We start from the raw sequence: 13,988 nt of genomic DNA on the forward strand, positions 1-13,988 counted from the left end.
TTCTTAGGCTTAAGTCCGGACCTATAGTAAGCAGTGCGGACACAGCTTTATGCTGTAAGTCAGCAAACCACAGAAGTGACATTCACTTCAGGCTGAGGTGTAGCTCAGTGGTGAGACACTGCTTAGCATGTAGGAGGCTCTATGATCGATCCTCAGCACCAAATCTAAATAAAGATTGTACTTGAAATGAACAGATTGATTAGAAATGGATGAAAATCTCTAGACTGCTCTTACCTGCTGAACTAGCTCTCCAGTACCCCTTTCCTTCTTTTTTGGTTCTTTTCTTTTGTTTTTGTTTCCCCAGACAGGATTCACTGTGTAGCTCTGGCTACCAAGGAACTTTTTCTATAGATCTACTACTAGCCTCGAACTCACAGAGATCCACCTGCCTCTGCCTCCTGAGTGCTGGGATTAAAGGTGAGCGCCACCACGGTTTTTGGTTTTTAAACATTAACACAATGGATGGCAGACAAAGTGGGGCTCTTAGCACGGTACTGCCTTACTCTCCCGTGAAATGGGAAGAAAGGTACGATGTGCCCCGGGTTCCAGCCACTGCTTTCTCCTACATGCTAGGCTCCCGGTGGGTGTCAGTCCCTCAGCTGGCTCAGCCTTTGTCTCAAAATCCCTACAGGTGCATTCACTGTTTGCAAGCATGTACAGACTAAGTGGATCTCAGTTCATCTAGTGATGATAACTGGTCAACTCCTCTACATCCTGAACTACTCGGTAACTCTGTACTATCCCGGGCTGAGTGTGTATTTAATAGAAGGAATTTTCCTGACTTTGATTAATACACTGCAGTTATGTAAATGACCGTCCTTTCCCCGAATGACACATACTTTACACTTGCATGTAGAAAGTCAGATGTGGACCCAAACAAAGGCTGCGATGTGGATTACTATACTGAAGCTCCTGGATGAATGAATTGTTTTGTATTTGGAAAAAAAAGTTAAAAATTTAAAGCTTTATTGTAGAATACTTATAATTTCTGGCAAAAAAAAAAAAATCTAGTTAGCTCTCAGGCATACATTGTTAGCGTCCATGTCCACCAGGGATAGAGAATTTAAACTGTTTATTAGAAAAAGGTTACCATTTGGACATTTCTACCTTTGAAGGCTCAGTGTTTGCTCTAGGGTGCCCTTCTTTTTGCTTCCGGCTCCCCTTCCCATGGCCGAGTCTTGGCTCTGGATGCTCATAGGCAGGGCAGCCATGTTGCCCTGCAGCTTCCCACAGCACAAAGTCTGAGGCGGTCAGAGAAGCTGGACTACTGCTTCTGTGTAGATGTTTACAGACCAGACGCCAGGGTCGAGACTCCAGCCCCTCAGCAGCGAGCTGCAATCTGCTTTGCCTACAGGCTTGCAATGTCACCTCTTCTTTACAAACTTCTTTCTGGAAGCATTGGGATTTAAGCGTCTCCGCCCAGCTCCCAAGGTGCTGTCCCGGATCTGCAGGGTGGCTGAGCGGCTGGAGATGTCATTCTCCACAAAGGGAGACACCCCAGCTATGTAGCCAGGGTCAAACACATTGGTCTTCTGCCTGGCCTTGTGGGAGAGTCGCAGCTGGGGGAAGCGCTGATCCTCAGTCAGATGGGGGTTGATGGCATACTTGCCTCCTTTGGGAGTGGGCAGCGAGTACTGCATTGAGAGGGCAGGCTGTTAGAACAGGCAACCCCATTCACACGGGTCCAGTCACTGTCTGCTCAAGAGCCCCTTCAGATCCTCATGCAAGCAGACACAACTGTCTTGCCCACTGTGTGCCAGCAAGACATGTGTTTCCCACATCATGCTTACCTCAACTGACAGATGAAAACCTGAAGGCAGCATCTTAACTATACACTCTCAGCTAAAGACAAATGGTCAGAGAAGCTGCTGCCATTTCCACAAAGGTATGCATTAACAATTCTGAAATGGCCACATGGGTTCTACGCCAAGCAAAGGCAGATTAGCATGAAAAGGGGGTTGTATAAATGGAGGTGAGGTGGCCTTGAATGCACTCTGTGGTGCTGGGTTCAAATCCAGGGCTGCAATCTTTGCTACTTAAAAGCATTCTTGGCTGGGCTACACACCCAAAATCTAGGTATAAGATAGAGGTAGGAAGATCAGGAGTTGTTCAAGGTCAGCAAAAACTATTTTATTCAGAGTAACTGGAACTTTACAGTGCAGAAACCACCTTCACCAAGAGACAAGTGTCACCTGCTTCTCATGTACCCTCTGCTACAACACAGAAAAGTACCCAACAACACCGCCAAGCTGCCCCCACCAAACACACTGAAGCACACCTGCAATCCTGGCACTCAGGAGACTGAGGCAGGAGGATTGCCAAGTTTGAGGCCAGCCAGGTTATAAGACCCAGAGTGGCAGATGACTCTGGTTCAGAGGCTGTGCTAGACTCACAGGCATGAGCCACTATACCTGGCTGTCTTTCTATACCCATTCCCACAAACTCAGGACTCTCCTGTGCTGGGCACTCCCCTTCCTCTGCCTCACTGAGCTCGGACCCTTTAAACAACTGCTGTATAAATCCGGCCTCTACTATGTTCCAGGTGACCCTTGCTGAGCTCTGCCTTGACCAAATCAAATGGCCACCACTGAGCACTCGCTGCCCAGAATCACTCCTTGTTTCTCCTTTCCCAAACTCCTTAAGATGGAGAGATAGCTCAGAGCATTGGCTGCAATTCCCAGCAACCACATGGTGGTTCACAGCCATCTATAATGAAATCTGGTACCCTCTTCTGGTGTGCAGGCTTAGAACACTGCATACATAATAAAATAAATAAATCTAAAAGAAAGGAGGAAGGAAGAACAGACAGACAGACATAGATAACTTGTTTTACACTCTTCCTTCCTGTCTGTGTACTGAGACTATGGGCTCCCGGCCCTACCAGTGGGTGCTAGGTTAGCTCAGCTTTGGTCCTCTGGTCTTTTTTGAGACTGGGTCTAGTAGCCAAGGCTGGCTTTGAACTCTTGCTCTTCCTGCCTCCACCCCAGTGCTGGGATTCCAGGCGTGCACCACTCACCCAGTTCTCCCTCGGTCATTTGATTCTGAAGTTGTTAGGGGAACAAGATACATGCCACCTACCCGGAGGCCTCGAGGGTTCAGCACCTTGGGGTTTTGGGAGAAATGCATGTGTAAGGTACCATCGTCATTGACAGTCACAGACACCTTCTTCAGGGTTTTGTTCCCACAATGCCCACAGAACACTCGGTTCATGTCTGACGTTGTCCTAGGGAGACACAAAAGAAAGGCTGAACCCTGGCATCATAGGCAGGAGCCCCTACCTCCAGCCGCAGAGAACGAGAGGACAAGAAATGCAGTAAAAGCTAAATTCTATTATTCCCATCTTCCCAAAACAAAGGCCGCTAGCCTCATGCTAACGGACAAAGCAGCCCCAGGCAGCTGCCTTCCTTAGAGGGGAAAGGGCAGAGAGAGAGAGAGAGAGAGAGAGAGAGAGAGAGAGAGAGAGAGAATGTGTCAGATCCTAGGAGTTTTTGTCCAGGGGGCCATGGTAGCAGCAGGTTTATGAGACAAAGCTGTCGTGAGTCTTGTGCATTTAAGACTAAGAACCGTTAATCACAGAGGCTTAGGAGACCGCAGAAGCAGCTCTAAGGAGTGTCACAACGGTAGAAGGTGGTGCCAAGGCTGAGGCTATTATCCTCTAGGGGATTAAGCCCACACCAGGAAGCTCCAATCTCATCAAGAGTCCCTCAGGCCCAGCAAAACACCCCAATGCTTCAGCACCACCCCACACCAGACTTCTGCAAAGCTGGGCTCTGCCAGATGAACTACAAGATGCTCACAGACCCAGCCCAAAGATGCAGGATGGCCATAAGCCTGCCCGTAAGTCCTGGGAACATACAGCAACCAGCCCCCCACAGAATAGGAAGCAGAAGGGAGCGACCAGTCAACTGGCAGTCCATCAGAGGGAACATCTCCTATGTACCAAATACCCTGCTAAACCCCTATGACTCATGTTCCCAGTTCCTTACAACAAATCTCTCAATTTGAAGACCATTTTAAAGAACTAAGAAGGCAACTAACTGTAAAAACTTGCAAATCATACAGCCAGAAGGCATCTAGATGTGAACCCAAACACTCTGAATCCACAGACATAGAGTAGCCATGGAAACACAATGAATCCCCATGTGCCCATCACCCAGCTTGACCATCAACTCAGTTATTGTGTTTCATCTCTACCCTATGCTCCATCTGCCTATGTCACTTGGGAGCAAATCCCAGACCTCTCTCCTACACAGGCCAGTGCGTGTCATCAGAGAACAAGTGACCTCTGTTACAGAACCCACATCCTTAACCTGAGGCTCCTCAGAGGTGTGTGGAGGGACAGTCACTGGCAACTTGTCCCAAGGATTTCAGTGTGGTGGACAGTAGGTAGGCCACAGGGAACAGAGGTGGAGGGAAAGGGTTCTCTTCTGAGGAGCCATCAGCAGGGACAGGAACAAAACACCCTGGGTCCAGACCCTCGGCCACATACTTGAAGCAGCCATGGCAGCGTAAGATGTAGCTCCGGGCCTCTCGGATCAGCATGCCATTCACTGCCAGCACGTGCAGCCCCATCTGAAGCAGAACATTCTACAACAACAAGTTAAACCAACTTCTTTACCATTAATTTGGCAATAATTTTGTACACCGTTATGGGAATCTAACTTCTAGTTTGGTTTATAATCCCTGGCTTTTGTTAGCGAACACCTGAAAGGTCTGGCTGAGAAGACAGGGATCTGCATTACTGGGCAATTGCAGGGACAGAGCGTGGTCTTATTGGCAATGCCTCCCAACAGAGCCTCTGTGAGTTCAAGGCCAGCCTGGTCTACAGAGCGAGTTCCAGGACAGGCACCAAAACTACACAGAGAAACCTTGTCCCAAAAAAAAAAAAAAAAAAAAAAAAAAAAAAAAAAAAAAAAAAAAAAAAAAGAATTATAAACAAAGCCAGCGTGGTGGTGTATGCCTTTGATTCCAGCACTCAGTGGGCAGAGGCAGGTGGATCTCTGAGTTTGAAGCCAGTCTGGTCTTTAGAGCAAGTTCCAGGACAGCCAGGGCTACACAGAGAATCTGTCTAAAAAACCAACCCCCACCGTCCCCCAACCCCCACAAATGTGTGTGTGTGTAAAACAAATACCCAGGGCCATCAAGATGGTTTGTTGCATAATGCTTGCCACTAAACCCAACAGCTTGAGTCTGACCCCAGGCACCCACATGGTGAACAGAAAGAGGTGACTCCTGCGAGTTATCCTGACCCTCACATACTCTATGGCACGAGAATATTCACACACTAAGTAAATGTAATTAAAAAATTAAAAAAAATTTTTTAAATGTATACAGGTGCTTTGTCTGCCTGTATGCCCACAGACCAGAAGAGGGCATCAGATTGTGAGCTGCCATGTGAGTGCTGAGAATTGAATTCAGAACCTCTGGAAGAGCAGCCAGTGCTCTTAACCGCTGAGCCATCTCTCCAGCCCCTAAATAGTCTTTAAAAAAAAAAAAAAAATTGAATCCCTATGCATACTGTCACTAATATGATAGGCTCCCCTCAAACAAAATGAATAGTCAGGTTTACAGAAGCTCCACACCCCTCACCCCACAGTGTTGGCCTGGGTCTACCCCACGTACCTGCATGGCGAAGTCTGTGGTCACACAGCCAACCCGAACATCCTTTGGGACGTCACACTGCTCCAACTCCTGCTGGATCTGCTTGATGTTGCTGGGGGTTATCCACCCACCCCCATCGTCATCACTATCTTCAAATTCCTCTTCCTCCTCTTCCTCCTCCTCCTCCTCTTCCCTTCTGTCAATCTGAAACATCAACAGACAAACTCCCAGGTTCAGGACTCTTGTCGAGAAGCTCTGATGTCACTAGGAGACTAGAAGCCAGAGCCTTACCAGAAGCTCCTGCAGTTCACGATCAATGTTAGGCAGAGGGTTTCTCCAGAACATGAAGGAGCTGAATTCCAGGTTCTCAGACCCATCAGCTGGGTGGCCACGATCCACTGTTTCATGTGAGGGTTTAGGCTGAGATTAAATGAAACATCAGTTCTTTTTTCAGTGCAGGGGAATGAACCCTGGGCCTTATAAATACCAGCTAAACACTCTTCCACGAAGCAGGATAATTTAAAAACATGAAAATCGAGAGGTTTAAAGGTGAACCCACTTTATATGCAAGCTGGGTCTGGGAGTACTACAAAAATACTCTCCTGGCCCAGGTCAATCTGCTTTGTTATCAAGAGCTACGACGTGCTGTAGAAAAGAACCCCAGGGTCAGGCTCCTGAAAAGTTACCTTGGAGGGCAGATGGAAACCAGAAATGTGAAGAGGAGTTTCAGGGTGCTGAATGGAAGAGCTCACTCTAACCTGAAACAGCAGTGAAGGACAATTAGGTTGAAGATACAGAATTAAGGCTAATTAAAAACAAACAAAAATCAAGATCTCGCTCCTTAGTTTATGAGATATAAAAAACTGGAAGTCACAAGAATATATAGACAAAATGACAACACTCAGACATCCGGACACCATTATTAAGTGCTTTCAGGGTATTTGTGCCAAAATACAAAAGCTATGAAGTGTATACTTGTGAAACTTGCAAGTATTCTATGGTGAGAGCTGTAGGCCAAAGGCCAGAGAGCTGAATTGCTATGTCAAAGCATGCTATGCTCTAAATCCTTGGGAGACAGTTCACTTAGGCCAGGATGGTCCTAAACTCACTACGAATGACTCTCAACTTCTGAGCTTCCTGTGTCTACCTCTGAAGGCACAGGATTACCCGTGCCTGTTTATGAGGTGCTGGGGATGAAATCTAGAGGCCCTGTACATGCTATGCAACATTCTACCAACTGAGCTGCGATGGTAGCCCAGTCTAAGGCTTCTGCTACAAAAAATAAAATAATAAAAAAGAAAATGAGAGTCTATTTTAAACTGGAGGCCTCCAAACTTGACTGAGAAACCAGAGGGCAGCTCTGAAGACTATATGAATATGAGCCAGTGTGCACCTATTATCCTAGCACATGGGAAGTAGAGGCAGAAGGATCAAGAATTCAAGGTCAGTGCTGGAGATGGCTGAGTAGTTAAGAAAGAGCACTTGCTGCTCTTGCAGAGGGCCCAAGTCTGTTTTCCAGCACCCACATGGTTGTTCATGACCATCAGTAATTCCAGTTCCAGAGTATCTGAAAGTCCTCTTCTGAACTCCATGGGGACTGGGTACAGGTACAGTGAACAGGTAAACTGAACATACACACATGCAGGCAAAACACTCATACACACAAAAGTACCACCTTGCACTTTTCTTTAAATGAACCTTAAAAAATTTAAAAAATCCAGAGTTCAAAGTCAAGCTTGGTTATATAGCAAGTTCTAGGCTAACCTGGGCTATAGAAATTCTATTTAAAAAAAAAAAAAGGATGAATACATTTGCTAAATTTATTAAATATGGTATCTATATAAACTTCACTCAGATTTTCACCAAAGCAAACTATTAATAAATACAGAATGGGAAAGTGTGAATACTGACTGGGTATTTGGTGACATTGGGCCTCACATTAATGTTATGTCCAATGATGGCTCTGAGGTTATTTTTGAGGCAGGGTCTAATTTAGTCCAGGCTCACTTTACACTACTTTATAAACCAATCTACCTTGAATTTCTGATCCTCCTGCCTCCAACTTCCAAATATTGTGATTACAGGACATGAGTGAGCTTCCACTCCCAACATATACACCGCTACTGACTGAACCCAGGGCTTTATGCATATGAAGCAAGCACTCTACTGAGGGAGGAACATCCCCAGCCCAAGGTTATTATTTCTACAATTAATTTATTTAGGAATAGAAAGATGGCTGAGCAGGTTAAAGGACCCACACAGTGGAGGGAGGAAAACCAAGCTCCACAGGTTGTTCTCTGACCCCTCAAGTAAGCTGTGGTAGGCTCACACACATATGTACACACAAAAATAAATGTAACATACAAAATAAAATGAACTAGGTGTGGTGGCACACGCCTTTAATCCCAGTGGCAGGCAGATCTCTGTGAGTTCTAGGACAACCAAGGCTACCCAGTGAGATCCTGTCTCAAAACAAAAACAAAACAAAACAAAACAAAACAAAAACAGTTCAGGCCCAGACTGAACAACACAGTGAGACCCCATGCCTTATAAATAAACATAAAGACCCATTTATTTTGTGTGAGACAGACAGGGAGTACAGAAGTGTGGGTGCCACACTACACACAGGTGGAGGTCAGAGGACAAGCTTTCTAGGACCCACTTTCTCCTTCTGCCTTGTTTTTGTTCTAAAGCAGGAGGAGAGAAGAGGAGGAGGCTCTACATACATTTTAAAAAATATAGGCCGGGCAGTGGTGGCACATGCCTGTAATCCCAGCACTCAGGAGGCAGAGGCAGGTGGTTTTCTGTGAGTTTGAGGCCAGCCTGGTCTACAGAGCTAGTCCAGGACAGGCTCCAAAAAGCTACAGAGAAACTGTCTTGAAAAACAAACAAACAAACCCCCCAAAACCAAACAAACCTGGGGCTGGAGACATGGTTCAGGGGTTAGGAGCACTTAGTGCTCAATCATGAGGACTAGAGTTCAGATCCTAGCACCTATGTTGAAGGTTAAGTGGCTGACAAATACCTATAATTCCACTTCAATGGATGGGACGTTCTCTTCAGGTCTCACAGGCACCCTCCCCATCACCCCAAATGCTTATGCTCACACAGATACATACACATACACAAATTTAAAAAAACAAACCAAACCAACCAAACAACCCAATACTCCTGATGTACCTTTTCTGGTTCTTGTTTTAGATGAGACACCCCAACAAATTCTGCTTCTAATTGGTAAGTCAAAGCCAGCACTTGGATATCTGTGGCCGAGAGGCTGGGATAGTCTCCAGTTTTCTTGGAAAACTCAGTCACTACAAGTAAACAAGAGATTTTCAACTTTAGTTAAGGGCAAAACTAGCAAGTCCTTGGATAATTACAGTATCAAAAGAACATCTACAGGGGCTGGAGAGATGGCTCTGCAGTTAAGAGCACTGGCTGCTCTTCCAGAGGACTCAGGTTAAACTCCCAGCATCCACTTGGTGGCTAACAACTAATTCCAGTCCCAAGGGATCTGATACCTTCTTCTGGCCTGAGAGCACCAGGCAGACACACGGTTGCTGGGGAATAATCCTTCTGTACACTGTGAAGACATGTTGCTCTCACTGTTAATAGAAAGCGGATTGTCCGATGGCTGGGCAGGATTTTGGGGCAGAGAATGCTGGGGAGAAGGGCAGAGTCAGAGAAGTCTCAAGCCACATGACGAAGAAGCAACATGGAAAGCTCATAGATGAGGTAAACGAGCCTCTGGGCAGCACATAGATGAATAGAAATGGGTTAATTTAAGTTGTAACAACTGGCTGGAGACAAGTCTAAGCTATTAGTCAAGCATTTATAATTGATAAGTCTCTGCATGGTTACTTGGGAGCCAGGTGACAGTTGACAGGACAGAGCCACCGGTCCCAAAGAAATCTCCGTCTACACTTGGCGCACAAACACACGTGCAGGCAAAACACCTGTTCACATAAAACAAGACCCAAAAACCGTATGGGTCACTGATAGCCCCATAAAGGTGCTTGACAGCAAATCTATCCCCTGAGTTTGGTCCCTAGGATACACACCAGGGAAAGAAAACCAGTTCCTCACCTCATTTGAATTGTGTCTCTGCAAACTTTTTTCAAAGAACTTAGAACCAATACCCCACCTGGGAGTCTATTTCCTGACCTTTTCCTCTTTGTTACTTAAAAGTCTGTATTTACCACCACCAAGTCACCTGCTAAGTAGTTTTTTGGTTTATTTATTCATTCATTCATCCATTCATCCATCCATTCATTCATTCATAATGTATACAGTGTTCTGCCTGCATTGCCTGCACTCCAGAAGAGGACACCAGATCTCATTACAGGTGGCTGTGAGCCATCACGTGGTTGCTGGGAATTGAACTCAGAAACTCTGGAAAAGCAGCCAGTGCTCTTAACTTCTGAGCCACCTCTCCAGTCCCACCAGGTAGCTTTAAGGCAACACTCTCATCCACAAGATCAAGGGATAGGATAATAGGGGGGAAAATCACCCAAGCTAACACAGTATTTGCCCCTGATAAGAGCTCCTCACTGAAGCTTTGACATTGTTAGAAGCCTCTTCTTTCTTAGCTCTAAGTAAAGCAGCTATAGTAACAGAAGAGATGACTGGATTTCAAAATAGAATGGACAGCTGTAATCATGGGCTATGATAAAACCCAAAGAGGGTTGCTTGTAATAATGGACAGTTTTTCAAATATTTTAAGGACTGCACATCTATACTTAATCCATAGTGAATGCCAATGGTTACTGTCGCGTTTGAGACACTGACAATAATAGAATTTCCTCATAGAGTGTCTTCTGATTAACAGTGGCATAAGCAACACTAAACACACCGCTAACATTTCCTATAAAAATGGTAGTAATAGAGCTGGAGAGATGGCTCAGTGGTTAAGAGCACCAATTGCTCTTCCAAAGGTCCTGAGTTCAATTCCCAGCAACCACATGGTGGCTCACGACCACCTGTAATGAGATCTGGTGCCCTCTTCTGGCCGGCAGTGACACACGCAGGCAGAATATTGTTTACATAATAAATAAATCTTTAAAAAAAAGGTAATAATAACCAGGTATGGCAGTGCATCTCTATTTTTTATGCTTACAAGCGGTTTTTTATTTTTATTTTTTTAAAGATTTATTTATTTATTTATTATGTATACAGAAGAGGGCACCAGATCTCATTACAGATGGTTGTGAGCCATGTGGTTGCTGGGAATTGAACTCAGAACCTCTGGAAGAGTAGTCGGTGATCTTAACCTCTGAGCCATCTCTCCAGCCCCAACAAGTGATTTTTATATGTATGTATGTATGTATGTATGTATGTATGTATGTATGCATGCATGCATGCATGCATGTTTGTGCATCATGTGTATGGCTGATGCCCTCTAGGTTCAGAAGAGAGTGTCAGATTCCTGGACAGATGGTTGCCATGTGGGTGCTAGGAATTGAATCTGGGTTCTTTTTTTTTTCCCCTCTTGAGACAGGGTTTCTCTGTGTAGCTTTGGAGCCTGTCCTAGAACTCACTCTGTAGACCAGGCTGGCCTCGAAATCACAGAGATCTGCCTGGCTCTGTCTCCTGAGTGCTGGGATTAAAGGTGTGTACCACCCCACCCACCCTGCGAACCTGGGTTCTTTAGAACAGCCTGTGATCTTAACTGCTGAGCCATCTCTCCAGCCCTATTATGGTACACACCCTTTTAATACTAGTATGTGGGAGGCAGATGTAGGCAATTCTGAGTTCAAGGCCAGCCTGGTTTACTTGGTATGTTCCAGGTCACCCAGAGGTACACAGTGAGACTGTCTCAAAATAAATAAATAAAACAAAAACAGTATTAACAAGTCTACCTGGGCACCCAGCAAACTTTTCAGTATATTTTTGTTTGGTGGTCAGTGGTGGCACACTCCTTTGACCCCAGTACTTGGGAGGCAGAGGCAGGTCAATCTTTGAGTTCAAGGTCAGCTTGGTCTATACAGTATGTTCTAAGACAGCCAAGGCTACACAGAGAAACTCTGTTTGGAAAAACAAAACAAAACAAACCCCAACATTTATTTTTGTTTATTTGGTTGAGTATTTAGCTTGGCTGGCGTTGGTGGCGCACGCCTTTAATCCCAGCACTCTGGAGGCAGAGCCAGGCGGAGCTCTGTGAGTTCGAGGCCAGCCTGGGCTACCAAGTGAGTTCCAGGAAAGGTGCAAAGCTACACAGAGAAACCCTATCTGGGGGGGGGGGGAAAAAAAAAAAAAAAAGTGTGTTTAGCTTGTATGAAGGCATGTACACCACACTGATTCATTTCCCCCTCAATTGCATCATATGAAATATTACTAATATTTTGGAAAGTTGAAGCCACTTGGCAAAGATCCGCTAACTCTTAAGTTGGTGGTGAAAGCTACAGAAATCACAAACTAGCAAAGTAGGCAAGTGTCTCCACCATCTCCTCATTAACACTTCCCAACCCCACTAGCCTGGATTCCTAAGCCACTAGTTTTCTTTCATACCGAATGCAAAGCCTAAACATATCCCCTCTTCTTCTTTTTAAAATTTATTGTTTACTTTTGAGATGAGGTCTCACTATGTAGCCCTGGCTGGCTTGGAACCTCTCACTCCAGAGGTCTTGAACTAAAAACATGTGACTTCACACTGGACCCATCTTATATTCAGTAAGACAGAGTCTCACTATCTAGCTCAGGCTAGCTTGGGACCTCTGACTCCGAAGCCTCTCTCTTCCCCAGTGCTGCATGCCGTTTTCTTCACTGAAGGCTGCCTCTCTATTCAAAACTATAATAATCGCCCTACAGATAGGGCCACAGATCTACGCTCCTGATTCTTAAATTCCTTTCGTTTTGGGCAGTACTGGGGTCATACTCAGAGCCTTCTGCGTACTTGGCAAGCACTGTCCCACTGAGTTGTTAAGTCATCTAAAGACCTTTACTGAAAGCTCCCAATGTGCCAAGAGGTATAGTCTTCTTACGGCCTACAGTCCTACGAGAGGCGGATACTGTTACTTTCCTCATTTTCCAGCTGAAGCCTAAAGTCTGTGGGATGTACCCGGGGGCACACTGCTAGTTACTAGCAAAGCAGGCTGGACTGACGGCCTCTAAAGCCGGCCCCGGGGCAGGTCTGTGTCCACTCTGGGCCCAGCTCCCCCGACAAGGCCGGACTGGGCACTCACCCAGCCGCACGTACTCCGGGAAGGGCTCCTTGAACCGCAGCTCGTAGGGCAGCACTGCCAGCCGCCTGCGCGTGGCCCTGTCCCGAATCTCTCGGACCACCTCCCGGATAGTGTAGATGTTTTTTCCGATGTCCTGCGGACAGACCGGCCCAGTTATCACACTCGCCTGACCCCACGCGCACCCTGGAGAGGGTCTCGAGCCCCGGCCCCGCGCCCCTCGGCCGGAATCTCCCGTACCTGCAGTTGCGCGTCCCGCAGGAAAGCGCCGGCGTCAGCCACAACGTGCTCCACCACTGGCGCCATGTTGGCCGGCATGGACAGACCGCGCATGCGCGCGGAGCCTGCGTGGTTCCTTACGTTTGCAGGGCAGTCCTCCCCGGACCGGAGGAACAGCCGCTGAGGCTGAGCGGCGCCCCCTGGCGGGCACCACCCACCTCGTCAGGACTATGCCCTGTCCCGGAGTGCTTGCATGATCCAATGTGAGGGACGCCTGAGATAACCTGCCTCAGGATATACACTTCATGGAGCTTTTCTGTACTTTTAAAAGCAAAACTTGTAGATATCCACATGATTGAAAATCAGTAGGTAGAGAAAGAAAGAACCTATCACAAGTCCATAAGGTATGACTCGGGCAGATACCCTCCAAATTGACTTGGAACCACTCTTTAAAATCCATTATGAGGGCTGGAGAGATGGCTCAGAGGTTAAGAGCACCGACTGCTCTTCTAGAGGTCCTGAGTTCAATTCCCAGCAGCCACATGGTGGCTCACAACCAACTATAATGACATCTGGCACTCTCTTCTGTAGACATAATAAATAAATAAATCTTAAAAAAATCCATTAGGATACACAGCCCTTGCTTATGTAGCCCTACTTGAACATCTTGGAACAATGGATGCATTAATTAATATCCTTGCTTCACCTCCCTAAGCAAGGCACATGATTTTCTAAAACATAATTCATTGCTGAATTGAACAGAAGGGGTATTAATAACTTCCAAATTTCCTTTCAAATCTGAGATTAGGAGATCTGGACTACTACACGCTGGCAATGCTGATCTCAGTCTTTGTCATCTGCTTTCATTTAAAATGTTCTGTTTTATTCATCTGTCCTGTATCAAAAATCCTTCAACACCCTTGACGGTACCCATTGTCAGTGACTCAAATATCTTCTGCATGCTCAAACATTTTTAAACACTTTAAATTACAT

The 13,988-nt window shown here is 46.1% G+C and overlaps 1 protein-coding gene across 1 annotated transcript; it reads right to left on the reverse strand.

Moving 5' to 3' along the window:
- Window positions 1–1,055: 1,055 nt before the first annotated feature.
- Window positions 1,056–13,332, reverse strand: Nob1 (NIN1 (RPN12) binding protein 1 homolog). Its single transcript, XM_036189104.1, has 9 exons — window positions 13,017–13,332; window positions 12,780–12,912; window positions 8,782–8,912; window positions 6,288–6,359; window positions 5,893–6,021; window positions 5,623–5,805; window positions 4,490–4,587; window positions 3,079–3,223; window positions 1,056–1,634 (listed from the first exon to the last, which is right to left on the reverse strand). Exons 1-9 carry the CDS (start codon window positions 13,107–13,109, stop codon window positions 1,365–1,367), a joined length of 1,254 nt encoding a protein of 417 aa, XP_036044997.1. The 5' UTR covers window positions 13,110–13,332; the 3' UTR covers window positions 1,056–1,364.
- Between the last annotated feature and the right edge of the window lie 656 nt (window positions 13,333–13,988).

Source organism: Onychomys torridus, chromosome 5, assembly GCF_903995425.1.
Source record: "Onychomys torridus chromosome 5, mOncTor1.1, whole genome shotgun sequence".
NCBI classification, from domain to species: domain Eukaryota; kingdom Metazoa; phylum Chordata; class Mammalia; order Rodentia; family Cricetidae; genus Onychomys; species Onychomys torridus.